Consider the following 25,312-nt stretch of genomic DNA (forward strand, 5'->3'; position numbering starts at 1 on the left):
AGTTTTCCAGCTTCCTGATTGCCTTTTTTGTTTGGTTTGGTTTTCCTTCCACAAGTTTGGCCCTTTTCCTTTGAGCAGCTAAACCTCACATCTCACTTTTTCTTCTTTTCAAAGACCTGTAGTTATGCTGGAAGTTGCTAGTCAGGCTAACACTCGTGATTCTGTCAGTCTTTCTAAAATTTTTCATGGTGCCGAGGAGGTCCAGGTCCATATCCAGGTCTGGGGAGGAGCAGTTGCAGCACCAGCATCTCCACCTTCTCTCCTGAGGCTGCTTCCTAAGTGTCTTCTAACTAGGCGACAGTGTGTCCTGGGTTTGGCCAGGACAGGGTTAATTTTCACCAGAATCCAGGAAGGGGTACAGCCGGGTGGGCTGACCCAACCCCAACCTGGCCAAACAGAGCCGGGTATTCCATACCATGTGCCATCATGCTGGGTTCCGGTGGGGGGGGTCGGCGCGGCAGGAACTCACTCGCGGCTCAGGAGGGCTCAGCAGCGGTGTGGTCTGGGAGAACGGCTCTCTCTCTCTCTCTGGGTCGTGCGGTTTGTTCTGTGTATTCCCCTTATCTGTATCGTTGTTGTTACTGTTCCCTTTGTTTGCTGTTCTGTTAAACTGCCCTTATCCCGACCCACCAGTTTCTGCCTGTTTCTTTCCAATCTCATCTGCACACCGGCAGGGGGAGGGGCGGCCGCGTGGCGCTTTTGTTGCTGGCTGCAGCCGAAACCAGAACCTTAAATTGGTGCCCAAGCATGGGACGGGGATAACGGCAGGGCTGAGCAGTGTGTGTTAAAACAGCTTTCTTAAATTTTGTTATGCACATTTATTGTGTTAGTTAAATAGTCGCCAGTAAAAAATGTTTCTGACTTTGATCAGATGGTTGTGGTATTTGAATCCTTACTTGCTGTATCTGTTTGTTGCCGTGCTGTTCATTACCTCGGGGAAAAGGACCAAGATGATGATTTTGCTGTACTGTATGATATCGACTTATGACATGATAACATCACTGTGCATGAAACTAGGCTTGTATTTGCTTGCGGCACTGCGATCATTTCCATACGTTGGATCCTATGTCTTAGAATTTGTTAATAATCAAACCCAGCCTGTGGGGAAAACTGAAGGGGATACCTTCCCCCACTCTTTCGCCCCCCCTCTCTCCCTCAGGCTGGTCCTAACAGCTTTTGAGAATTTCGAGTACCCGTGGGATGCTCAGCGCAGCACTCTCCTTTTGTTCTGCCTCCTGAATGGGTTTTGGGTCTTGTTTAAGGTTAAACAAGTAGTTAACAACATTGTGCAGAGACCTGCCCCAGGGCTGGATAGCTGTGAGTGGCTGGGACAGCATGGGCAGATGTCTAGGGCAGTGGGCACCCCCGATGTTTTTTAAACTCACCCCTGAACAAGTGCAGAATCCGGACAATCTAGTAAAATATCTTCAAAAAGTGTGCTGCCACCCTGGGAACTCCAGAGAGACACAAATCACAACAACGTGCTGGGGTCTGGCCCATGCCTACCGAGCCATGTTCAACACTGTTCAGTGCCTTAAAGGGGAAAGGGGGGGAAACGAAGAGGCAGGCGCTGCGACTGGCGCTGCCCCCCCAGCCGGCCCTGCAGCCCCTCCAGCCCAGCAGGCAGTCACAGCGCCCCTGACTGGCTCTGTCGCTGCCACAGCTGCAGGGTCTGCCTCGGTTTCCCCGGCAGGCACAGCAGTTGCTGCAGCCCCAGCTCCAGCCGCAGGCATTGCAGCTGAGCCAAATAACCAACCTGTGACGGTAGCGGTCGCCCCTCTAAAACTAAAGAAAGATGCAAAGAGAGCAGATCGCTCCAGGAGGGATGACGATGAGCCAGGGTCACCGCGGGAGACAGAGACAGAGATCATCACCCGGTCCCTGTCCCTAGGCAAGCTGTGAGACATGCGGAAAGATTTCAGCCTCCACCCTGGCAAGCACATTGTCACCTGGCTGCTGCGGTGCTGGGATAACGGGGCCAGCAGCTTGGAGTTAGAGGGCAAGGAAGCCAAGCAGCTGGGATCCCTGGCCAGGGATGGGGGCATTGACAAGGCCATTGGGAAGAAGGAACAAGTCCTCAGCCTCTGGAGGAGACTTCTGCCAGGCATGAGGGAGAGGTACCCCTTCAGTGACGATTTTGTATGCTACCCTGGCAAGTGCACCAATATGGAGAGGGGTATTCAGTACTTGAGGGAATTAGCTGTGCAGGAGCTGGTTTATAATGAACCAGACGATGACCAGTTACCCACAGACCCAGATGAAGTCCAGTGCACAGTATCTATGTGGAGGAAGTTTGTGCGGAGCGCACCCTCCTCATATGCCAACTCACTGGCAGTTGTAAACTGGAAAGGTAAAGAGGCACCAACAGTGGATGAGGTGGCTGTCAGACTCCGGCAATATGAGGAAAGTCTCTCTTCCTCCCTTGTCTCAGCTGTGAATAAATTGTCCCAGAAGGTCCAGTGACTCGAACAGAGTATGTCCTACTCCCCACCTGTACGGGCCACTGTCTCAGCTATTAGGGGCAAGCGTTTCTCTGCTCAGGAGAGGGAATACAGAGGCTATACACCACGGGGCACCCTGTGGTTCTACCTGCATGACCACGGAGAGGACATGAGGAAGTGGGATGGAAAACCCACCTCAAGTCTAGAGGCACGAGTGCGTGAGTTGCGAGGTAAAACAGTCACGAAAGGGGATTCTGTTAGGAAAAATGCCGCTCCACTTTCCAGCAGCCAGCTCTCCAGACCAGGCAGACAGTTTGATCTTGATTCCGATCCTCTGGAAGGGATCTCCAAGTCATTTTTACAGCAGGTGAGCAGCAATTTCTCTGACCAGGATTAGAGAGGCCCTGCCTCCAGCCAGGTGGAGGAAAGGGACAACCGCGTTTATTGGTCGGTGTGGATTCGGTGGCCTGGCACGTCAGATCCACAAGAGTATAAAGCTCTAGTGGACACTGGTGCACAGTGTACTTTAATGCCATCAGAGTTCAAAGGGTCAGAGTCCATTTGCATTTCGGGAGTGACAGGGGTGTCCCAAGAGCTGAGTGTACTGGAGGCTGAAGTGAGCCTCACTGGGCAGGACTGGCAGAAGCACCCCATTGTAACTGGCCCTGAGGCTCCGTGCATCCTTGGGATAGACTATCTTCGGACAGGCTATTTCAAGGACCCGAAGGGGTATCGGTGGGCTTTTGGCATAGCTGCTGTGGAGACGGAAGAAATTAAACAGCTGTCCATCTTGCCTGGTCTCTCGGAGGATCCTTCCATTGTGGGGCTGCTGAGGGCTGAAGAACAACAGGTACCCATCGCGACCACAACGGTGCACCGGCGACAGTATCGTACCAACCGAGACTCCCTTCTCCCCATTCATCAGCTGATCCGCCAGCTGGAGAGTCAAGGACTGATCACCAAAACTCGCTCACCCTTTAATAGTCCCATATGGCCAGTGAGAAAATCTGCTGGAGAGTGGAGACTGACAATAGACTACCGTGGCCTCAATGAAGTCACACCACCGCTGAGTGCTGCCGTGCCAGACATGCTAGAACTTCAATATCAGCTGGAGTCAAAGGCAGCCAAGTGGTATGCGATAATTGACATCGCTAATGCATTCTTCTCCATCCCTTTGGCAGCAGACTGCAGGCCACAGTTTGCTTTCACCTGGAGGGGCGTCCAGTACACCTGGAATCGACTGCCCCAGGGGTGGAAACACAGTCCCACCATTTGCCATGGACTAATCCAGACTGCACTGGAAAAGGGTGAAGCTCCAGAACATCTGCAGTACATCGACGACATCATTGTACGGGGTAACACCGCAGAGGAAGTTTTTGAGAAAGGGGAGAAAATAGTTCAGATCCTTCTGAAAGCCGGTTTCACCATTAAATGAAGTAAAGTCAAGGGACCTGCGCAAGAGATCCAGTTTTGGGGAATAAAATGGCAGGATGGGCGCCGTCAAATCCCAATGGATGTCACCAACAAAATAGCAGCTATGTCTCCACTAACCAGCAAAAAGAAAGCACAGGCCTTCCTGGGTGTTGTGGGTTTTTGCAGGATGCACATCCCAAATTACAGCCAAATTGTGAGTCCTCTGTACCACGTAACCCGGAAGAAGAATGATTTTGAATGGGGCCCTGAGCAACGACAGGCATTTGAACAGATTAAACGGGAGATAGTTCATGCCGTAGCCCTTGGTCCAGTCCGGTCAGGGCAAGATGCTAAAAATGTGTTCTACACCGCAGCCGGGGAGAATGGCCCAACCTGGAGTCTCTGGCAGAAAGCACCAGGGGAGACTCGAGGTCGACCCCTGGGGTTTTGGAGCCGGGGATACAAAGGATCCGAGGCCCGCTAGACTCCCACTGAAAAAGAGATTCTGGCAGCATATGAAGGCATTCGGGCTGCTTCAGAAGTGGTCGGCACTGAAGCACAGCTCCTCCTAGCACCACGATTGCCGGTCCTGGGCTGGATGTTCAAAGAGAGGGTCCCCTCTATGCATCATGCCACCGATGCTACGTGGAGTAAGTGGGTCGCTCTGATCACCCAGCACGCCCGAATGGGAAACCCCAGTCGCCCAGGAATTCTGGAGGTAATCATGGACTGGCCAGAAGGCAAAGATTTTGGAGCATCGCCAGAGGAGGAGGTGACACGTGCTGAAGAGGCCCCACTGTATAACCAGCTGCCAGAAGATAAGAAACAGTATGCCCTGTTCACGGATGGGTCCTGTCACATTGTGGGGAAGCAGCGGAGGTGGAAGGCTGCTGTATGGAGCCCTACACTACAAGTCGTGGAAACGGCCAAGGGAGAAGGTGAGTCAAGCCAGTTTGCAGAGGTGAAAGCCATCCAGCTGGCTTTAGACATCGCCAGTCGAGAGAATTGGCCAGTGCTCTATCTTTACACCGACTCTTGAATGGTGGCCAATGCCTTGTGGGGGTGGCTGCAGCAATGGAAGAAGAACAACTGGCAGCGCAGAGGCAAACCTATCTGGGCTGCCCCATTGTGGCAAGATATTGCTGCCCGTCTGGAGCAGTTGGCTGTAAAAGTCCGTCACGTGGACGCCCATGTCCCTAGGAGTCGTGCCACTGAAGAACATCAAAACAACCACCAGGTAGATCAGGCTGCTAAGATTGAAGTGGCTCAGGTGGATCTGGACTGGCAACATAAGGGTGAACTCTTTATAGCTCGGTGGGCCCATGACACCTCGGGCCACCAAGGAAGAGATGCAACATACCGATGGGCTCGTGACCGAGGGGTGGACTTGACCATGGACACCATCGCACAGGTTATCCATGAATGTGACACATGCGCTGCAATCAAGCAAGCCAAGCGGGTAAAGCCTCAGTGGTATGAAGGACGATGGCTAAAATATAAATACGGGGAGGCTTGGCAGACTGACTACATCACACTGCCACAAACCCACCAAGGCAAGCGCTATGTGCTCACAATGGTGGAGGCCACCACCGGATGGCTGGGAACCTACCCTGTGCCCCATGCCACCACCCGCAATACCATCCTGGGCCTGGAAAAACAAGTCCTGTAGCGACATGGCACTCCCGAAAGAACTGAGTCGGACAACGGGACTCACTTTCGTAACAGCCTCATAGACACCTGGGCCAAAGAACACGGTGTCGAGTGGGTGTATCACATCCCCTACCATGCACCAGCCTCTGGAAAGATCGAGCAGTACAATGGGCTGCTAAAAACCACTTTGAGGGCAATGCGGGGTGGAACTTTCGAAAACTGGGATACTCATTTAGCAAAGGCCACCTGGTTGGTTAACACCAGAGGATCCACCAACCGGGCTGGTCCTGCCCAGTCAAAACCTCAGCGCCCCGTAGAAGGGGATAAAGTCCCTGTAGTGCACATGCGGAACATGTTAGGGAAGACAGTTTGGGTTAGTCCTGCCTCGGGCAAAGGCAAGCCCGTCCGCGGGATTGCTTTTGCTCAAGGACCTGGGTGTACCTGGTGGGTAATGTGGAAGGATGGGGAAGTCCGATGTGTACCTCATGGGGATTTGATTTTGGGCGAGAATAGTCCATAAATAAATTGTATAAAGTTAATTGTGAAAATAACCCTGTCACTGTCTGTTATCATTGTTATAATTGTTATGTGTTGTACCAGTAGTAGCATAGTAAGAATCGTCCAGATTAAAGAAGGATGGACTTTTCGATGAAAACCCAGCAGAGCACAGCGATCATGGGACTGGACCTGGTTTTCAACAACTGGCATCCAGCAACTTCATCAAGATCAACATCTCCTGCAGACTGTGAGCTCCGGATGCAGCAAGTGACCGCCCATCACCACACGTCACCTCTCCTGCCACGGAAGACCATTACGACAGATGGAGCCCGAAGTCATGGACTAAATGAACTCAACGGACACTTTAGAGTGATGATCCATAGACTAAGGGAATGATATCTGGAGACAGGAGAAGTGGTGGTGATCAACTGGACAATGGGGGACCTGGGCATGACGTAGATGGTATGGAATAAGGGGTGGATAATGTCCTGGGTTTGGCTTGTTCCCTCTGTTTGCTGCTCTGTTAAACTGCCCTTATCCCAACCCACCGGTTTCTGCCTGTTTCTTTCCATTCTCCTCCGCACCGCGGCGGGGAGAGGGGCGGCCGCGTGGCGCTTTTGTTGCCGGCGGCAGCCAAAACAAAAACACCATGGAGCCTCCTTGGTGGCATCTGAGGGGACGTGAGGACCTGTGGTTTCTGTAGACCCCCAAGCACCCATGTGGGGATCAGAGGTGGCCACGAAGCCCCTTGGTGGCACCTGGAGGGACGTGGGGACACGTAGGGGGTGGAGAGACCCCCAAGTACCCACAGAGGGGTCAGAAGTGGCCATGGAGCCTCCTTGGTGGCACCTGGGGACACAGCAGGACGCGTGGTGGGTGGAGACCCCCAAGAACCCATCTGGGGTTCAGAAGTGCCCATGGAGCCTCCTTGGTGGCACCTGAGGGGACGTGGGGACACGTGGGGGGTGGAGAGACCCCAAAGCACCCACGTAGGGGTCAGAGGTGTCCATGGAGCCTCCTTGGTGGCCAGAAGGGCCTCGGGGATGTCACAACCCCCCGGGTGGCCCCAGTAGGACCCCGGTGACCTTGAAGGGGGTTGGGGGGCCTGGACACCTCTGGGTCCCCCCACTGACCCCCCATCGGTGGCCAGCTGGTGGGGGGGGACCCAGGGATCTGGGGGGGCCCTGTGACCCCTGAGGGCACCCAGGTGTCCCCCATGACCCCCAAGGGACCCAAGTGTCCCCCCATGACCCCATGGGGACCCAGGTGTCCTCCCATGACCCAAAGGGACCCAGGTGTCTCACATGACCTCCAAGAGCACCCAAGTGTCTACCCATGACCCCTAAGGGACCCAGGTGTCCCCCATGACGTCCAAGAGGACCCAGATGTCCTCCCTTGACCCCAAGGCACCCAGGTGTACCCCCCAAAACCCCAAAGTGACCCAGGTGTCCCCCCATGACTTCCAAGAGGACCCTGGTGTCCAGGTGTCCTCCCATGACCCCCAAGGGACCCAGATGTCCTCCAAGACCTCCAAGAGGATCCAAGTGTCTCCCCACGACCCCCAAGGGACCCAGGTGTCCCTCATGACCTCCAAGGGACCCAGGTGTCCAGGTGGGTCCCCAAGACCCCAAAGGGACCCAGTTGTCCCCCCATGACTCCAGGGGACCCAGGTGTCCCCCCATGACCCTCAAGAGGACCCAGGTATCTGGGTGTCCTCCCATGACCCCACGGGGACCCAGATGTCCTCCAAGATCTCCAAGAGGACCCAGGTGTCCCCCCATGACCCCAAGGGGACCCAGGTGTCCCCCCTTGACCCCTAAGGGACCCAGGTGTCCTTCATGACCTCCAAGGGACCCAGATGTCCTCCAAGACCGCCAAGAGGACTCAAGTGTCCCCCATGACCCCAAAGGGACCCAGGTGTCCCCCATGACCTCCAAAAGGACCCAGGCATTTGGGTGTCCCCCCACGACCCCAAGGGGACCCAGAAGTCCCCCCATGACCCCCAAGAGGACTCAAGTGTCCCCCAATGACCCCCAAGGGACCCAGATGTCCCCCCATGACCCCCAAGATGCCCCAGGTGTCCCCCCTTGCCCCCAAGACACCCAGGTGTCCAGGTGGGTCCCCAAGACCACAAAGGGACCCAGGTGTCCCCCCATGACTTCCAAGAGGACCCAGATGTCCCCCATGACCTCCAAGAGGACCCAGGTGTCCTCCCTTGACCCCCAAGGGACCCAGATGTCTAGCTGGGTCCCCAAGACCCCAAAGGGATGCAGGTGTACCCCCAAGACCCCAAAGGGATCCAGGTGTCCAGGTGTCCTCCCATGACCCCAAGGGGTCCCAGATGTCCTCCAAGATCTCCAAGAGGACCCAGGTGTCCCCCCATGACCCCAAAGGGATCCAGGTGTCCAGGTGGGTCCCCATGATACCGAGGGGACCCAGGTGTCCCCCCTTGACCCCTGAGGGACCCAGGTGTCCCCCCATGACCCCCAAGGGACCCAGGCATCCGGGTGTCCCCCCACGACCCCCAAGGGACCCAGGTGTCCCTCATGACCTCCAAGGGACCCAGGTGTCCAGGTGGGTCCCCAAGACCCCAAAGGGACCCAGTTGTCCCCCCATGACTCCAGGGGACCCAGGTGTCCCCCCATGACCCTCAAGAGGACCCAGGTATCTGGGTGTCCTCCCATGACCCCACGGGGACCCAGATGTCCTCCAAGATCTCCAAGAGGACCCAGGTGTCCCCCCATGACCCCAAGGGGACCCAGGTGTCCCCCCTTGACCCCTAAGGGACCCAGGTGTCCTTCATGACCTCCAAGGGACCCAGATGTCCTCCAAGACCGCCAAGAGGACTCAAGTGTCCCCCATGACCCCAAAGGGACCCAGGTGTCCCCCATGACCTCCAAAAGGACCCAGGCATTTGGGTGTCCCCCCACGACCCCAAGGGGACCCAGAAGTCCCCCCATGACCCCCAAGAGGACTCAAGTGTCCCCCAATGACCCCCAAGGGACCCAGATGTCCCCCCATGACCCCCAAGATGCCCCAGGTGTCCCCCCTTGCCCCCAAGACACCCAGGTGTCCAGGTGGGTCCCCAAGACCACAAAGGGACCCATGTGTCCCCCCATGACCTCCAAGAGGACCCAGGTGTCCTCCCTTGACCCCCAAGGGACCCAGATGTCCAGCTGGGTCCCCAAGACCCCAAAGGGATGCAGGTGTACCCCCAAGACCCCAAAGGGATCCAGGTGTCCAGGTGTCCTCCCATGACCCCAAGAGGACCCAGATGTCCTCCAAGATCTCCAAGAAGACCCAGGTGTCCCCCCATGACCCCAAAGGGACCCAGGTGTCCAGGTGGGTCCCCATGATACCGAGGGGACCCAGGTGTCCCCCCTTGACCCCTGAGGGACCCAGGTGTCCACCCATGACCCCCAAGGGACCCAGGCATCCGGGTGTCCCCCCATGACCTCCAAGGGACCCAGATGCCCTCCAAGACCTCCAAGAGGACCCAAGTGTCCATCCATGACTCCAGGGGACCCAGGTGTCCCCCCTTGAACCCCAAAAGGACCCAGGTGTCCACGTGTCCCCCCATAACCCCAAAGAGACCCCAGTGTCCTCCAAGAGTACCCAAGTGTCCACCCGTGACCCCCAAGGGACCCAGATGTCCCCCTATGACTCCAGCGGTCCCAGGTGTCCCCCCTTGACCCTCAAGAGGACCCAGGTGTCCAGGTGTCCCCCCATGACTCCAGGGGATCCTGATGTCCACCCATGACCCCAAGATGACCCAGGTGTCTCACACGATCTCCAAGAGCACCCAGGTGTCCCCCCTTGCCCCAAGGCACCCAGGTGTCCAGGAGGGACACCGTGGCCATGAGGAGATGATGATCCATGGGGACATGGGGACACCATGGCCATGGGGACACCCCAGATATGGAGATGGGGGACACCATGGTCATGGGGACACCTTGGACATAGGGGTGAGGGACACCATGGCCATGAGAACACGATGATCCATGGGGAGAAGAGACACCATGGCCATGGCGACACCCCAGATACGGAGATGAGGGACAACATGGCCATGGGGACACCCTGGTGTGGGCCAAGGGACACCATGAGCATGGGGACACCATGGACATAGGGATGAGGGACACCATGGCCACGAGGACATGATGATCCATGGAAACATGGGGACACCATGGCCATGGGGACAACCCAGATATGAGGATGAGGGACAGCATGGGCATGGGGACATGATGATCCCTGGGGCGAGGGTCACCATGACCATGAGGACACCGTGGCCCCGGGAATGAGGGACGCCAAGACCCATGGGGACACCATGGCCATGGGGAGATGATGATCCATGGGGCAGGGGACAACATGGCCATAGGGACAAGGGACACCATGGCCATGCGGAGATGATGATCCATGGGGACATGGGGACACCATGACCGTGGAGCCACCCCGGTGTGGGGATGAGGGACCCCAGGGCCACCCCAGCCGTGGGGACGGGGACACCTCATCCCCCCCCCCCCCCACCCCGGGGCCGGTTCACCCCGCGGCCGCTGCGCACGAGCAGAGCTACCCACCCCCCCCCTCCCCGTGCGCATGCACCGCCCCCTCCGAGCCGCTGGGGGGGGGAGGAGGGGCTCTGTGCATGGCTTCTCCCAGCCGGATTTGCATTGCCCCGCCCATCCCCCCCCCCCCGCGGTTCCCCCGGGGCCGTGCTCTCGCCCCAAGGCCGCGGGGTGACGTCACCGTGTGACGTCAGCAGTGACCTCCCCCGCCCCCTGACCCGGCGCCCCCCCCTCCTCCCCCCGCGGGGGGTCACGTGGTCAGGCCTGGACTGGGGGGGAAGGGGCGGTGTTACCCAGAAGGCTTCGCGCCGCCCCTCCCCCCCCAGGTGGGGCAACGGGGTGGGGGAGGGGCAGCGCGGGGTCACGTCGTCCGTCCCCCCCCCCCCAGGGTTACACCCCCTCCCCCACCCCCGACCTCCCCCACTAAATGAGTGGGGGAGGGGCGTGGCCGTGACGTCACGGGCAGCCCCTCCCCCCAACCTGCGTGTGGGCGCGCGCGCGCGGCGTGGTGGGGGCAGAGGCTGCGGAGCGGCGCGTGGTACGCGGGGGGGGGGGAGGGGAGGGGGTGTCACCCGTGACACGTGACGTAGCGCGGGGGGGGACCCCGGAGTTGGGGGGGGATCCCAGGTGGGGTGCACGTGGCCGTGCTGTGACGTAAGGCGAGGGGAGCCCCTCCACCCCGAGTGACGTAACGGGGGGGGGACCCCAGGAGTGACGGGGGGGGGGGGCCCGTGCGGGGAGGGGGGGGGGGGGGGCCCTGAGGGTTGGGGTGTCCCGGGGGGGGAGGGGAACGCCCCGGGTTTGGGGGTCCCGGGGGGGTTTGGGGGTCCCTTGGGGGGGACACCCGGGTTTAGGGGGTCCCGGGGGGCTCCCAGTGGTTTTGGGGGTCCCTGGGGCGGGGGGGACCCGGATTTGGGGGATCCCTGAAGGTTTGGGGGTCCCCAAGGTTTGGGGGTCCCCGGGGTTTGGGGGTCCCAGGGGGTCCCTGAGGGTTTGGGGGGTCCTGTGGGGGTTTGGGGGTCCCGGGGGGGTCCCAGGTGTTTTGGGGGTCGGGGGGGCTGGGGGGGGTTTATGGGTAATGGGGGGGCTGGGGGGGATCCTGTGGGTGCTGGGGGGGATCTGGGTGGCTGAGGGAGTCCCATGGGTGCTGGGGGGGGCGGGGGGGGGCGGGGGGGGCTGGGGGCTGGTGGTCCCGGGGGGGTTTCTATGGGTAATGGGTGTCCCGGGGGGGTCATGTGGGTGCTGGGGGGGGGGGGACTGGGGGGGTCTGATGGGTTCTGGGAGGGGCCGGGGGGGTGGGTTCTGGTGGTCCCGGGGGGGTTTTTCTATGGGTAATGGGGGCGTCCCATGGGGGCTGGGGGGGGTCTGGGGGGGTGTTGGGGGGCTGGGGGTCCTGGGGGGGTCTTGTGGGTGCTGGGGGGTTGGGGGTCCCGGGGGGGGCGTCACCTGGTGCTGGGGGGGGCTGGGGAGGGGTCCCATAGGTGAGAGGAGTGCAACTGGGGGTCCTGGGGGGTCCCCTGGCTGCTGGGGGGAGGTCTCACGGGTGGGGGTCCCACGGGTGGGGGTCCCGCAGGCTGGGGGTCTCTGTGGGTGCTGGGTGGGGGTCCCACAGGCTGGGGGTCTGCACGCGTGTGGGGGTCCTGTGGGTGCTGTGGGGGGTCCCGTGGGTGCTGGGTGGGGGTCCCACGGGTGGTGTCCCATGGGTGGGGGGGTTTGACGGGTGCTGGGGGGGGGTCCCATGGGTGGGGATCTGATGGGTGGGGATCCCACGGGCGGGGGTCCTGCAGGCTGGGGGTCTGCACGTGTGTTGGGGGGGTCTCACGGGTGGGGGTCCCATGGGTGGGGGTCCATTGGGTGCTGGGTGGGGATCCATGACCATGTCCCCCGTGATGCCACCACCCCCGTGGCCATGTCCCCCATTGACCTCACCCCCCATGGCCATGTCCCCCGTGATGCCACCACCCCCATGGCCGTGTCCTCCATTGACCTCACCCCTCGTGGCCATGTTCCCCATGATTCCACCACCCGCATGACCATGTCCTCCCTTTTCCACCACCCGCATGACCATGTCCCTCTGTCCCCCATTGACCCACCCTCCCATGACCATGTCTCCCATGATGCCACCACCCCCATGACCATGTTCCCATGTCCACCATCATGACACCCCTCCATGACCTTGACCCCATTGATGCTTCCATGACCGTGACCCCATTGATCCCACCCCCTCATGGCCATGTCCCCGTGTCCACCATTGACGCCACCCTCCCATGACCATGTCCTCATGTCCCCCGTTGACCCCACCCCCTCATGGCTGTGTCCCCGTGTCCCCTGTTGGCCTCACCCCCCCCATGGCCATGTCCCCGTGTCCCCCATTGATGGCCCCCCATGGCCACGTCCCCATGTCCCTTGATGATGGCCCCCCATCACCATGTCCCTGTGTCCTCCATTGACCCTACCCACCATGGCCATGTCCCCATGTCCCTCATTGACCCCACCAACCATGGCCATGTCCCAGTGTCCCCCATTGACCCCACCCACCATGGCCGTGTCCCCATGTCCCCATTGACCCCACCCCCGATGACCGTGTCCCACATTGACCCCGCCCCCCCGACCGTGTCTCCGTGTCCCCAGCGAGCACAGCCGCCATTGGTTCTTCAAGGGGAGGCTGATTGTGGATGGGCAGGAGTTGCCGCAGTCGCTCTTTGAGAGCATCATGGGAACCCAGAAGTCCAGCAACCCCAACAACGTCATCAAGTTCTCCGACAACAGCAGGTGGGGCCCATGGGTGCCCCACGGCACCAAGGCCAGGGGTCCCCGGGGTGGCTGGTACCCATGGGTGACTAGGGAATGAAGTTTGGGGGTCCCATCACCCACGAGTGACCATAAAGTGATGGTTCAGCAGTTCCATCACCCATGGATGATGATGACATGGAGGTTGGGCAGTCCCATCACCCATGGGTGACTATGACATGGAAGCTGGGTGGTCCCATCAGCCATGGATGATGATAGCATGGAAGTTGGGTGGTTCCATCACCCATGGGTGACCATGGCATGGAGGCTGAAGCCCGCCCCCCCCCCCCCCCCCCCCCCCCCCCCCGGGTGCCCCGGCGGGCGTCGGCGGGCGGGGGGGGGTGACATGCCATGTGCCCCCTGCCCCCGCAGCACCATCCGGGGCGTGCCGGTGACAGCGCTGTGGCCGTGGGACCCGGCCAAGCCCAGCCCCTTGGAGATGAGGACCACCATCCGCCACGTCATCTTCACTGCCAAGACCCACAACTTCCCCACCGGTCAGTGCAGGGGGTGAGGGGGTGTGGCTTGAGGAGTGGGCGGGTCCGAGCCTGGCCCCACCCCTGCAGCGGTGGCCCCCTTCAGCGGGGCGACGACGGGGACTGGGGGCCGGATCCGGGACGTCCAGTGCACCGGGCGCGGCGCCCACGTCATCGCCAGCACCGCCGGGTACAGCTTCGGCAACCTGCTCCTCCCCGGTGAGACCCCCGGGACCCCCCACCCGCCCCGGGGACCCCCAGATCCCCCAGGGGTCCCCCAAATCCCCCGGGACCCCCTGAAACCACTTGGGACCCCCCAGCACCCCTGGGACCCCCCAAACCCCTCTCAGGAGCCCCAATACCCCTGGGACCCCCTAAGACCACCTGGGACACCCCAACACCCATGGGACCCCCCAAGTCACCTGAGGCCCCCCCAACACCCTGGGACCCCCCCAAACCCTGCCCAGGACCCTCAATACCCCCGGGACCCCCTGAAACCACCTGAGACCCCCCAGCACCCCTGAGACCCTCAAACCCTGCCCGGGACCCCCAGTGCCCCTGGGACCCCCCAATACCCCTGGGACCTCCTGAGACCACCTGGGACCCCTCAACAACCATGGGACCCCCCCAATCTGCTAAGACCCCCCAATACCCCCTGAAACCACCTGGGACCCCCCAAACCCGTCCCAGGACCTCCCCAAACCCTGCCCAGGACTCCCAATATCCCTGGGACCTCCCAAACCCTTCCCAGGACCCCCCAATAACCCTGGGACCCCCTGAAACCTTCTGGGACCCTCCAACACCACTGGGACCCCCAAAACCCTGCTCGGGACCCCCAACCCCCCTGAGACCCCCCAAACCCTGCCCGGGACCCCCTGAGACCACCTGGGACCCCCCAACACCCCCGGGACCCCCCAAACGCAGCCCGGGACCCCCAACACCCCTGGGACCCCCCAAACCCCTCTCAGGACCCTCCCAATACCCCTGGAACCCCTTGAAACCCTCTGGGACCACCCAACCCCCCTGGGACCCCCCCAAATCCCTCCCAGGACCCCCAATACCCCTGGGACCCTCCAAATACCCTGGGACCCCCTGAAACCACCTGGGATTCCCCAGTATCCCCATGACCCCCCTAAACCCCCTGGGACCCCCCAAACCCTACCCAGGACCCCGCAACACCCCTGGGACCCCCTAAACCCTGCCTAGCACCCGTGGGACCCCCTGAGACCACCTGGGATCCCCCCAGCCCCCCCTGGACCCCCGGGACCCCTCCCAGGACCCCCAGTACCCCTGGGACCCCCCAATACCCGGGACCCCCCAGTACACTTGGGACCCCCCAAACCCTGCCCGGGACCCCGCAACACCCCTGGGACCCCCTAAACCCTGCCTAGCACCCGTGGGACCCCCTGAGACCACCTGGGATCCCCCCAGCCCCCCCTGGACCCCCGGGACCCCTCCCAGGACCCCCAGTACCCCTGGGACCCCCCAATACCCGGGACCCCCCAGTACACTTGGGACCCCCCAAACCCTGCCCGGGACCCCAGTACCCCCGGAACCTCCCAAATACCCTGGGACCCCCTGAAACCACCTGGGACTCCCCAGTATCCCCGCTACCCCCCTAAACCCCCTGGGACCCCCCAACACCCCCTGGGACACCCCAAACCCTACCCAGGACCTCCCAACTCCCCCGGGTCCCCCCAACCCCCCCGTGCCTCCTGCCCCCCCCAGGCTACGAGCTGCCATGGGAGGACGGGGTGCAGCCGTACCCCGGCTCCTTCGCCCGCTCCCTGGAGGTTGCCCTCCGGGCCAGCGACGGCACCAGTGACTACGGCAACAAATTCGGGGAGGGCCTGCTGGCCGGTGAGCGGGGGGACCCCTGGGGATGGGTGGGGACCCCCGGGGAACCCCCACGGCCTTGGGGACACCTTGGGGACACTCAAAGTCTTCCATGGCCTTGGGGACGCTTGGGGACACCGTAGGGCCTTGGGCACCACAAGAACCTTTGGGGACCTTCTGATGACTCTCAAAGACCTCCATGGTCTTGGGGACCCCTGGGGACACCCCATGGCCTTGGAGACCCCCCGGGGACATTTGGGGACCCCTGAGGACACTCAAAGTCCTTCATGGTCTTGGGGACCCTTGAGGACACCCTATGGTCTTGTGGACCCCAAGAACATTTGGGGACCTTCCAATGACACCCAAAGGCCTCCATGGTCTTGGGGATCCCTGGGGTCACCCCATGGCCTTGGGGACCCCTTTGGGACACCCTGTGGTCTTGGGGACACCTTGGGGATGTTTGGAGACCCTCAAAGTCCTCCAAGGTCTCGGGGACACCCTACGGCCTTGGGGACCCCAAGAAGATTTGGGGAACTTCTGATGACACTCAAAGATCTCCATGATCTTGGGGATCCCTGGGGTCACCCCATGGCCTTGGGGACATTCCTGCACCTGGGGAGGAACAACCTCATGCACCAGTACAGGCTTGGGGTGGACCTGCTGGAGAGCAGCTCTGCGGAGAGGGACCTGGGTGTCCTGGTGGACGACAGATTAACTATGAGCCAGCAGTGTGCCCTGGCTGCCAAGAAAGCCAATGGGATCCTGGGGTGCATCAAGAAGAGTGTGGCCAGCAGGACAAGGGAGGTTCTCCTTCCCCTCTACACTGCCCTGGTGAGGCCTCATCTGGAGTACTGTGTCCAGTTCTGGGCTCCCCAGTTCAAGAAGGATGAAGAGCTACTGGAGAGAGTCCAGCGGAGGGCTACAAGGATGGTGAGGGGACTGGAGCATCTCCACTACGAGGAGAGGTTGAGGGAACTGGGCTTGTTCAGCCTGAAGAAGAGAAGGCTGCGAGGGGACCTTATAAATGCCTACAAATATCTGAAGGGTGGGTGTCAGGAGGATGGGGCCAAGCTCTTTTCAGTGGTGCCCAGTGACAGGACAAGGGGCAATGGGCACAAACTGAGGCACAGGAAGTTCCGTCTGAACATGAGGAGGAACTTCTTCTCTCTGAGGGTGACGGAGCACTGGAACAGGCTGCCCAGGGAGGTTGTGGATTCTCCTTCTCTGGAGATATTCAAGACCCGCCTGGACAAGGTCCTGTGCAGCCTACTGTAGGTGACCCTGCTTCGGCGGGGGGGTTGGACTAGATGACCCACAGAGGTCCCTTCCAACCCCTACTATTCTGTGATTCTGTGATTCTGTGGGACCCCTTTGGGACACCCTGTGGTCTTGGGGACACCTTGGGGATGTTTGGGGACCCTCAAAGTCCTCCAAGGTCTCGGGGACACCCTACGGCCTTGGGGACCCCAAGAACATTTGGGGACCTTCTGATGACACCCAAAGGCCTCCATGGCCTTGGGGACCCCCCACGGCCTTGGGGACACCTTAGGGACCCTCAAAGTCTTCCATTGTCTTGGGGACCTTTGGGGACACCGTAGGGCCTTGGGCACCACAAGAAGACTTGGGGACCTTCTGATGACACTGAATGATCTCCATGGTCTTGGGGACCCCTGGGGTCACCCCATGGCCTTGGGGACCCCTGGTGACCCTTGGGGACACCTTACGGCCTTGGGGACCTCATGGGGACATTTGGGGACCCCTGGGACACCCAAAGTCCTCCGTGGCCTTGGGGACGCTTGGGGGACACCGTAGGGCCTTGGGCACCACAAGAACATTTGGGGATCTTCTGATGACACTCAAAGATCTCCATGGTCTTGGGGACCCTTAGGGACACCCCATGGCCTTGGGGACCTCATGGGGACATTTGGGGACCCCTGGGACACCCAAAGTCCTCCGTGGCCTTGGGGACCCCAAGAATATTTAGGACCTTTTGATGACTCTCAAAGACCTCCATCATCTTGGGCACCCCTGGGGACATCCCACGGCCTTGGGGACTCCTTGGGGATGTTTGGGGACCCTCAAAGTCCTCCAAGGTCTTGGGGACACCCTATGGCTTTGGGCACCGCAAGAACATTTGGGGACCTTCTGATGACACTCAAAGGTCTCCATGGTCTTGGGGAGCCCTGGGGACACCCCATGGCCTTGGGGACCCCCCGGGAACATTTGGGGACCCTCCAGGGACACCCAATGTCCTCCATGATCTTGAGGACCCTTGGGAAAACCCTATGGCCTTGGGCACCCCAAGAACATGTGGGACCTTCCAATGACACCCAAAGACCTCCATGGTCTTGAGGACCCCTGGGGACACCCTATGGTCTTGGGGACCCCTTGGGGATATTTGAGGACCCTTCAGGGATACCCAATGTCCTCCATGGTCTTGATGACCGTTGAGGACCCCCTATGGCCTCGGGCACCCCAAGAACATTTGGGTCCCTGATGACATCCGGAGCTCTCCATGGCCTCGGGGACCCCACTGGGGGGTGGTGCCCCGCGGCGGGTGGCCGTGGGGTGGCACCGTGGGGTGCCCCCAGGCTTCGCCCGCTCCTTCGGGCAGGTGCTGCCGGGGGGGCAGCGGCGCGAGTGGCTCAAACCCATCATGTTCAGCAGTGGCATCAGCGCCATCGAGGACGACCACGTCCGCAAGGAGCCCCCCGAGCCCAGTGAGACCCCCGGGGACCCCCAGGTCCCCATCGGACCCCCGACCTCCCCCCGGGACCCCCAAACCCACCTCAGGCCCCCCAAATCCCCATCGGACCCCCAACCCCCCCCCGGGACCCACAAACACACCCCAGGCCCCCCAAATCCCCATGGGACCCCCAAAACCCCCCGGGACCCCCCCCTTATCCCCAAATCCCCATCGGCCCCCCAAATCCCTGTAGGACCCCCAAATTCCCATGGGACCCCCAAAATCCCTGTGGGACCCCCAAATCCCCATCGGCCCCCCAAACCCCCCCGGGACACCCCATGAGACCCCCCAAATCCCCATGGGACCCCCAACCCTTCCCCAACACCCCCAAATCCCCCCCAGCCCCCATCTATGCCCCCTGGGACCCCCAAATTCCCCCCAGGGCCCCCCAAATCCCCCTCTGCAGCCTGCACGACCAGGGGGCGGACGGCAACAGTGAGGGGGGGCCGTGGGGACATGGGGGGGGACGTGGGGACATGGGGGGACATGGGGACGTGGGATATGGGGGGACGTGGGGACATGGGGGGGGATGTGGGAGGACGGGGATGTGGGGGGACTGGGGGGGGACATGGGGGACATTGTGGGGACATGGGGACATTGGGGGACATGGGGGGACATGAGGGGATGTGGGGACAATGGAGGGACATGGGGATATGGGGAGGACGTGGGGGGACATGGGGACATTGGGGACATGGGGGGGCGTAGGGACATTGGGAGGACGTGGGGGGACGTGGGGACATTGGGGATGTGAGGAGGGTGGGGGGGTTGTGGGGACATTGGGGGGACAAGGGGAACGGGGGGGACATGGGGAGGACATGGGGGGGATGTGGGGATGTGGGGGGGACATGGGGACATTGTGGGGACATGGGGACATGGGGAGGTGTGGGGGGACAGGGGAACGGGGGGGATGTGGGGGGACAGAGGGACATGGGGACAAGGGGACATGGGGGGACATGGAGAGGGGGCAGGACATGGGGATGGGGGGACACGGGGACATGGGGATATGAGGGACATGGGGGGACACGGGGACGGGGGACGGGGGACACGGGGACATGGGGGGGACATGGGGGGTCGTGGGGACATGGGGGGACGGGGGGGCGACAGGGGGACATGGAGGGGACATGGGAACAGGCGGGGATATGGGGGGGATGGGGACAGGGGAACGGGGGGACATGGAGGGGACAGGGGGACATGGGGATGGGGGGACATGGGGGTGACGTGGGGACACAGGGACATGGGGGGACATGGGGGGGGTTGGGGATCTGATGGGCCTTTGGCGGGTCTGGGGGGGGGCTCAGTGGGGTTTGGGAGTTCCCCTGGGAGTTTTGGGGGTCCCAAAATGTCCCATGGGGGGGACAGGGAGACACAGGGGGACACAGGGGGGGCACCGTGGGGACACCCTGGGTGGGTCCTCAACGTGTGTCCCCCCCTGTCCCCAGGGAACGTCCTGAAGGAGCTCAGCGAGCCGGCGGGGGCCATCATCTACACCAGCCGCTTCCAGGTACCGGGACCCCCCCACGGGACTCCCCCGACCCACGGGACCCCCTCACCCACCTATGGGCTCCCCCCCTCCCCAGGACCCAGCCCCACAACACCCACTCCCACGGGACCCCCCCTACCTGCGGGACCCCCACCCACCCATGGGACCCCCCACCCACGGGAACGTCCCCCAGCACCCCCACCCACCCACAGGAGATGGCACATGGCATGTAGGGAAGTGGGGACATGAGGACATGGGACATGGGGATGTGGGGAGATGGGACATGGAGATGGGGACATGGGACGTGGGGACGTGGGGCATGGGGAAGTGGGAATGTAGGGATGTGTGGAGATGGGACATGGAGATGGGGACATGGGACGTGGGGACGTGGGGCATGGGGAAGTGGGAATGTGGGGATGTGTGGAGATGGGACCTGGGGACGTGGGACGTGGGAGGTGGGACGTGGGGACATGCGGAGATGGGATGTGGGACATAGGGAAATGAGGAGATGTGGAGATTGGACGTGGGGACATGGGGAGATGGGACATGGGGAGGTGTGGACATGGGTATGTGGGGAGATGGGACCTGGGATGTGGGACGTGGGGAGATGGGATGTGGGGATGTGGGGCATGGGGACATGGGACATGGGGCATGGGGATGTGGAGAGATGGGACGTGGGGAGATGGGGACATGCGACGTGGGGGCATGGGGAGGTGGGAACGTGGGGATGTGGGGATATGGGACCTGGGGACAAGGGGGACGTGGAAGGTGGGACATGGGGACATGAGGACACGGGGAAGTAAGGAGTTGGGGAGATGGGGACATGGGATGTGGGGACATGGGATGTTGGGAGAGGGGGACATGGGACATGGGGACATGGAGACAAGAGGGCCATGGAAAGTGAGACGTGGGGACATGGGATGGTGAGGACATGGGACATGGGGAGACGGGGACATGGACCATAGCAATGCAGGGGCAAGAGGGACAACATGGGGATGGGGGACATGAGGACATGGGGACACGAGGATATGGGGACACGGGAATGTGGGGAGTTGGGGACATAGGGACATGGAGGACATGGGGATGTGGGACATGGAGGACATGGGGTCATGGGGACATGGGGATGTGGGGACATGGGGATGTGGGGATGTGGGGACGTGGGATGTGGGGATGGGGGGAGACATGGTGACACACGGGGCCACGCGAGGACGCTGGGCCATGGGGCCAGGACACAGGGAGGTCCCGGGGGTGGCTTCTGGGGGTCCCTGGTGGCCAAGGGGAGATCTGGGGGGGTCCTTTGGGGGTCTTCAGGGCCCAGGAAGGTTCCCGGGGGGAGTCTGGGGGTGCCCTGCCCCACTGACCCCCCATCCCCCCACCAGATCGTGCTGGTGGATGACCGGGAGGCGCCCGTGCCCGAGCCGGGGGGTCCCACGAGGGGCTGCCTACCCCCGTCAACCTGGAGCTCGAGTGGGTGCTGGGCAAGATGCCCCGCAAGGTGAGGGCGGGGCCTGGGGGGGGACGACGACCCTTGGGGGTGGGTGGACCTGAGGGACCACCCAATGGGGCTGGGGACCCCCCGGTTGGGAATGGGGACACCCAGCAGGGGTGGGAACCACCATGATGATGGGCACCACCCAATGGGGACACCCAAGGGGGATGGGGACCACCGTGATGATGGAGACCACCCCATGGGGACCCACCATGACGATGGGGACACCCAATGGTTTTGGGGACCACCCAATGTGGCTGGGGACCTCCCAGTTGGGAAAGGGGACACCCAATGAGGATGATGACCACCATGACGGTGGGGACCACCCAGTAGGGACCCACCATGATGATGGGAACCCCCCAATGGGGACACCCAATGGGTTTGAGGAACTCCCAATGGGGCTGGGGACCCACCAGTTGGGAAAGGGGACACCCAACCGGTCTGAGGACCAGCATGCCGGTGGGAACCACCCAATGGGGACCCACCATGACGGTGGGCACACCCAGTGGGTTTGGGGACCATCCTGTGGGACTGGGGACCCCCTAGTTGGGAACAGGGACACCCAATGGGTATGAGGACCACCATGATGGTGTGAACCACCCAATGGGGACCCACCATGACGATGGGGACACCCAATGGTTTTGGGGACCACCCAATGTGGCTGGGGACCTCGCAGTTGGGAAAGGGGACACCCAACGGGTCTGAGGACCACCATGATGGTGGGGACCACCCAATGGGGACCCACCACGACAATGGGGAGCCCCCAGTGGGGACACCCAATGGGGCTGAGGACCACCATGATGGTGGGGACCACCCAATGGGGACCCACCACGACAATGGGGAGCCCGCAGTGGGGACACCCAATGGGGCTGAGGACCACCATGATGGTGGGGACCACCCAATGGAGACCCACCATGACGATGGGGAGCCCCCAGTGGGGACACCCAATGGGGCTGGGGACCACCATGCTGGTGGGAACCACCCAATGGGGACCCACCATGACGATGGGCACCCCTCAACGGGGACGCCCGGCGGTCTTGGGGACCGCCCGCGTGGTGAGCCCCCCGTCTCGCCGTGCCCCCCAGGAGTTCGTGCTGCAGCGGGTGCCCCCCACCCTGCGCCCGCTGGCGCTGCCCCCGGGGCTGACGGCGCGGCAGGCGCTGGAGCGGGTGCTGCGGCTCCCGGCCATGGCCAGCAAGCGCTACCTCACCAACAAGGTACTGGGGTCCCCTCCGTGTCCCCCCGTGTACCCTCGTGTCACCTTGTGTCCCCTCGTGTCCCCAGCACCCGCCGTGGGCCCACCTGGGCCACCCAGTCCCCCTATGGCTTCATCCCTGGTGTCCCCGGTCCCCTCCCTGTCCCCCATCCCCTCCGTGTCCCCATCCCACTTGGTGGCCATGGTCACCTGAATGTCACCGGTCACCTCCGTGTCCCTCATCACCTCCCTGTCCCCGATCCCCTCCGTGTCCTCTCCATGTCCCCAACCCACTTGGTGGCCATGGCCAACTTCATGTCCTCGATCCCCTACATGTCCCTGATCCCCTCCCTGTCCCCAGTCCCCTCCGTGTCATCTCCCTGTCCCCAACCCACTTGCTGACCATGGTCCCCTCAAAGTCCCCAGTCCCCCTGTGCCACCAGTCTTCTCCCTGTCCCCAACCCACTTGGTGGCCATGGTCCCCTCCATGTCCCCAGTCCCCTCCATGTCCCTGGTCCCCTACCTGTCCCTGATCCCCTCCATGTCCCCAACCCACTTGGTGGCCATGGTCCTCTCCATGTCCCCAGTCCCCTTGTGCCACCAGTCTCCTCCATGTCCCCAAGCCACTTGGTGGCCACAGTCCCCTCCACGTCCCCAGTCACCTCCGTGTCCCTCATCACCTCCCTGTCCCTGATCCCCTCCCTGTCCCCAACCCACTTGGTGGCCATGGTCTCCTCCACGTCCCCAGTCACCTCCGTGTCCCTCATCACCTCCCTGTCCCTGATCCCCTCCCTGTCCCCAACCCACTTGGTGGCCATGGTCTCCTCCATGTCCCCAGTTCCCTCCATGTCCCTGGTCCCCTCCCTGTCCCCGATCCCCTCCGTGTCATCTCCCTGTCCCCAGTTCCCTTGGTGGCCACGGTCCCCTCCATGTCCCCAATCCCCTACATGTCCCTCATCACCTCCCTGTCCCCGATCCCCTCCGTGTCATCTCCCTGTCCCCAACCCACCTGCTGGCCATGGCCAACTCCCTGGTCCCCTCCCTGTCCCTCACCGGCAGGTGGACCGCTCGGTGACGGGGCTGGTGGCCCAGCAGCAGTGCGTGGGGCCCCTGCACACGCTGCTGGCCGATGTGGCCGTGGTGGCCCTGTCCCACTTTGACACGTTGGGGGTGGCCACGGCCCTGGGCGAGCAGCCCATCAAGGGCCTCCTGGATCCGGCCGCCGGCGCCCGCTTGGCCCTCACCGAGGCCCTCACCAACCTGGTCTTCGCCCGTGTCACCGACCTCCGCGTGAGTACACGCCAATAGAGTCTGAATAGAGTCTGACCCCATTCTCCTGACACCCACCCTGCAGATATTTAGAGGCATTTCGAAGGTCCCCTCGCAGCCTTCTCTTCTTCAGGCTGAACAAGCCCAGCTCCCTCAGCCTTTCCTCGTAGCAGAGATGTTCCAGTCCCCTCACCATCCTCGTAGCCCTCCGCTGGACTCTCTGCAGTAGCTCCTCATCTTTCTTGAAGTGGGGAGCCCAGAACTGGACACTGGACTCCAGATGGGGCCTCACCAGGGCAGAGCAGAGGGGGAGGAGAACCTCCCTTGACCTGCTGGCCACACTCCTCTTAATGCATCCCAGAATGCTATTGGCCTTCTTGGCAGCCAGGGCACGCTGCTGGCTCATGGTCAACCTGTTGTCCACGAGCTCTCCCAGTCCCTCTCCGTAGAGCTGCAGCACCGCAGATGCTTTGTGCCTGGTCCCCCCAAAATCGCTTTTTTCGCCCCGTTTTTATACGTACAGATGGGTGAAGGTCCGTCCAGGTGTCTGCAGGTGGAGTTGATGCCATGTCCAGAACACCTTCCGTCTCCTATGGACGCAAATTTTAAACCCGTTTGTTGCTTTTCCGTGGCTGAAATGATTTCAAGATCCAACTGGAAACTAAGATTAAAATTTTAAAAGGTAAAATATAATGAAAACTCCTCTATTTTTTGAGGCTGGGCAAAATTAAAATTTTAAATTAAATTAATAAAATTTAACTTTAGTTAAAAGACGGACAAACCTTCTACAGGCTGGCTGCTACCAGACCCGTCGGCTGGGGTCCCGCCAAGCCTGGTGAGCTTCCATTTCCTCCTGTGGCAAGTAAATAAAAAAAAGGAAAAATAAAAGGGGGAAAAGGGATCGCGCGGAGTTTTCCACGGCATCAGCTTCGGTAATTCAGGAACGGAGAGAGGGAGAAGATGCAAGAGGAGTCTTGGTCACCAACCTCCCCGCGGGGACTTTGTGCCCATTCAGCGCTTTTAAGATAGAAAACGGAAAAACAATGCCGAGAGCACCCGCCCCGCCCCCCAGGCAAGCCTGGTAGAGGTGGAGGCGTCGGAATAATTTCATTTTTCCTTTTTCCATTTTTTAGTGCTGTTTCCGAACCAGCCTGTTCAACTTTTTCAGTATTTACTGATTTCTGTAATGTGATTTTTAAAATTTAATTTTATTAAAATTAAAGTTAAATTTAATTAATTTAATTTAAATTAATTAACGTGATTTTTAAAATGTCAATATTTACTGATTTCTAGAATGTGATTTTTAAAATTTAGTTTTATTAAAATTAAAGTTAAATTTAATTAATTTAATATTAAAGTTAAATTTAATTAATTTAATTTAAAATTAAAGTTGAATTTATTAAAGTAATTTTATTTTTTCCCTTTTTCTCTCCGAACGGCCGGGGTGGGCGTTCCGTCGTTTCGCTG

At 61.0% G+C, this 25,312-nt stretch overlaps 1 protein-coding gene across 1 annotated transcript; it reads left to right on the forward strand.

Moving 5' to 3' along the window:
• The first annotated feature begins 9,276 nt into the window (after window positions 1-9,276).
• On the forward strand, window positions 9,277-24,680 carry LOC142359953 (phosphoribosylformylglycinamidine synthase-like). Its single transcript, XM_075412280.1, is given in 14 exon segments — window positions 9,277-9,344; window positions 9,427-9,531; window positions 11,031-11,102; window positions 13,196-13,336; window positions 13,727-13,851; window positions 13,921-14,049; window positions 15,559-15,690; window positions 18,331-18,409; window positions 19,852-19,913; window positions 21,272-21,387; window positions 22,467-22,598; window positions 23,636-23,866; window positions 24,369-24,527; window positions 24,637-24,680. Coding segments are annotated over 13 exon segments (1,548 nt in total). The 3' UTR covers window positions 24,525-24,527; window positions 24,637-24,680.
• The last annotated feature ends 632 nt before the right edge of the window (window positions 24,681-25,312 follow it).

The sequence above is a fragment of the Opisthocomus hoazin genome, unplaced genomic scaffold (assembly GCF_030867145.1).
Source record: "Opisthocomus hoazin isolate bOpiHoa1 unplaced genomic scaffold, bOpiHoa1.hap1 HAP1_SCAFFOLD_128, whole genome shotgun sequence".
Taxonomy (NCBI): Eukaryota; Metazoa; Chordata; class Aves; order Opisthocomiformes; family Opisthocomidae; genus Opisthocomus; species Opisthocomus hoazin.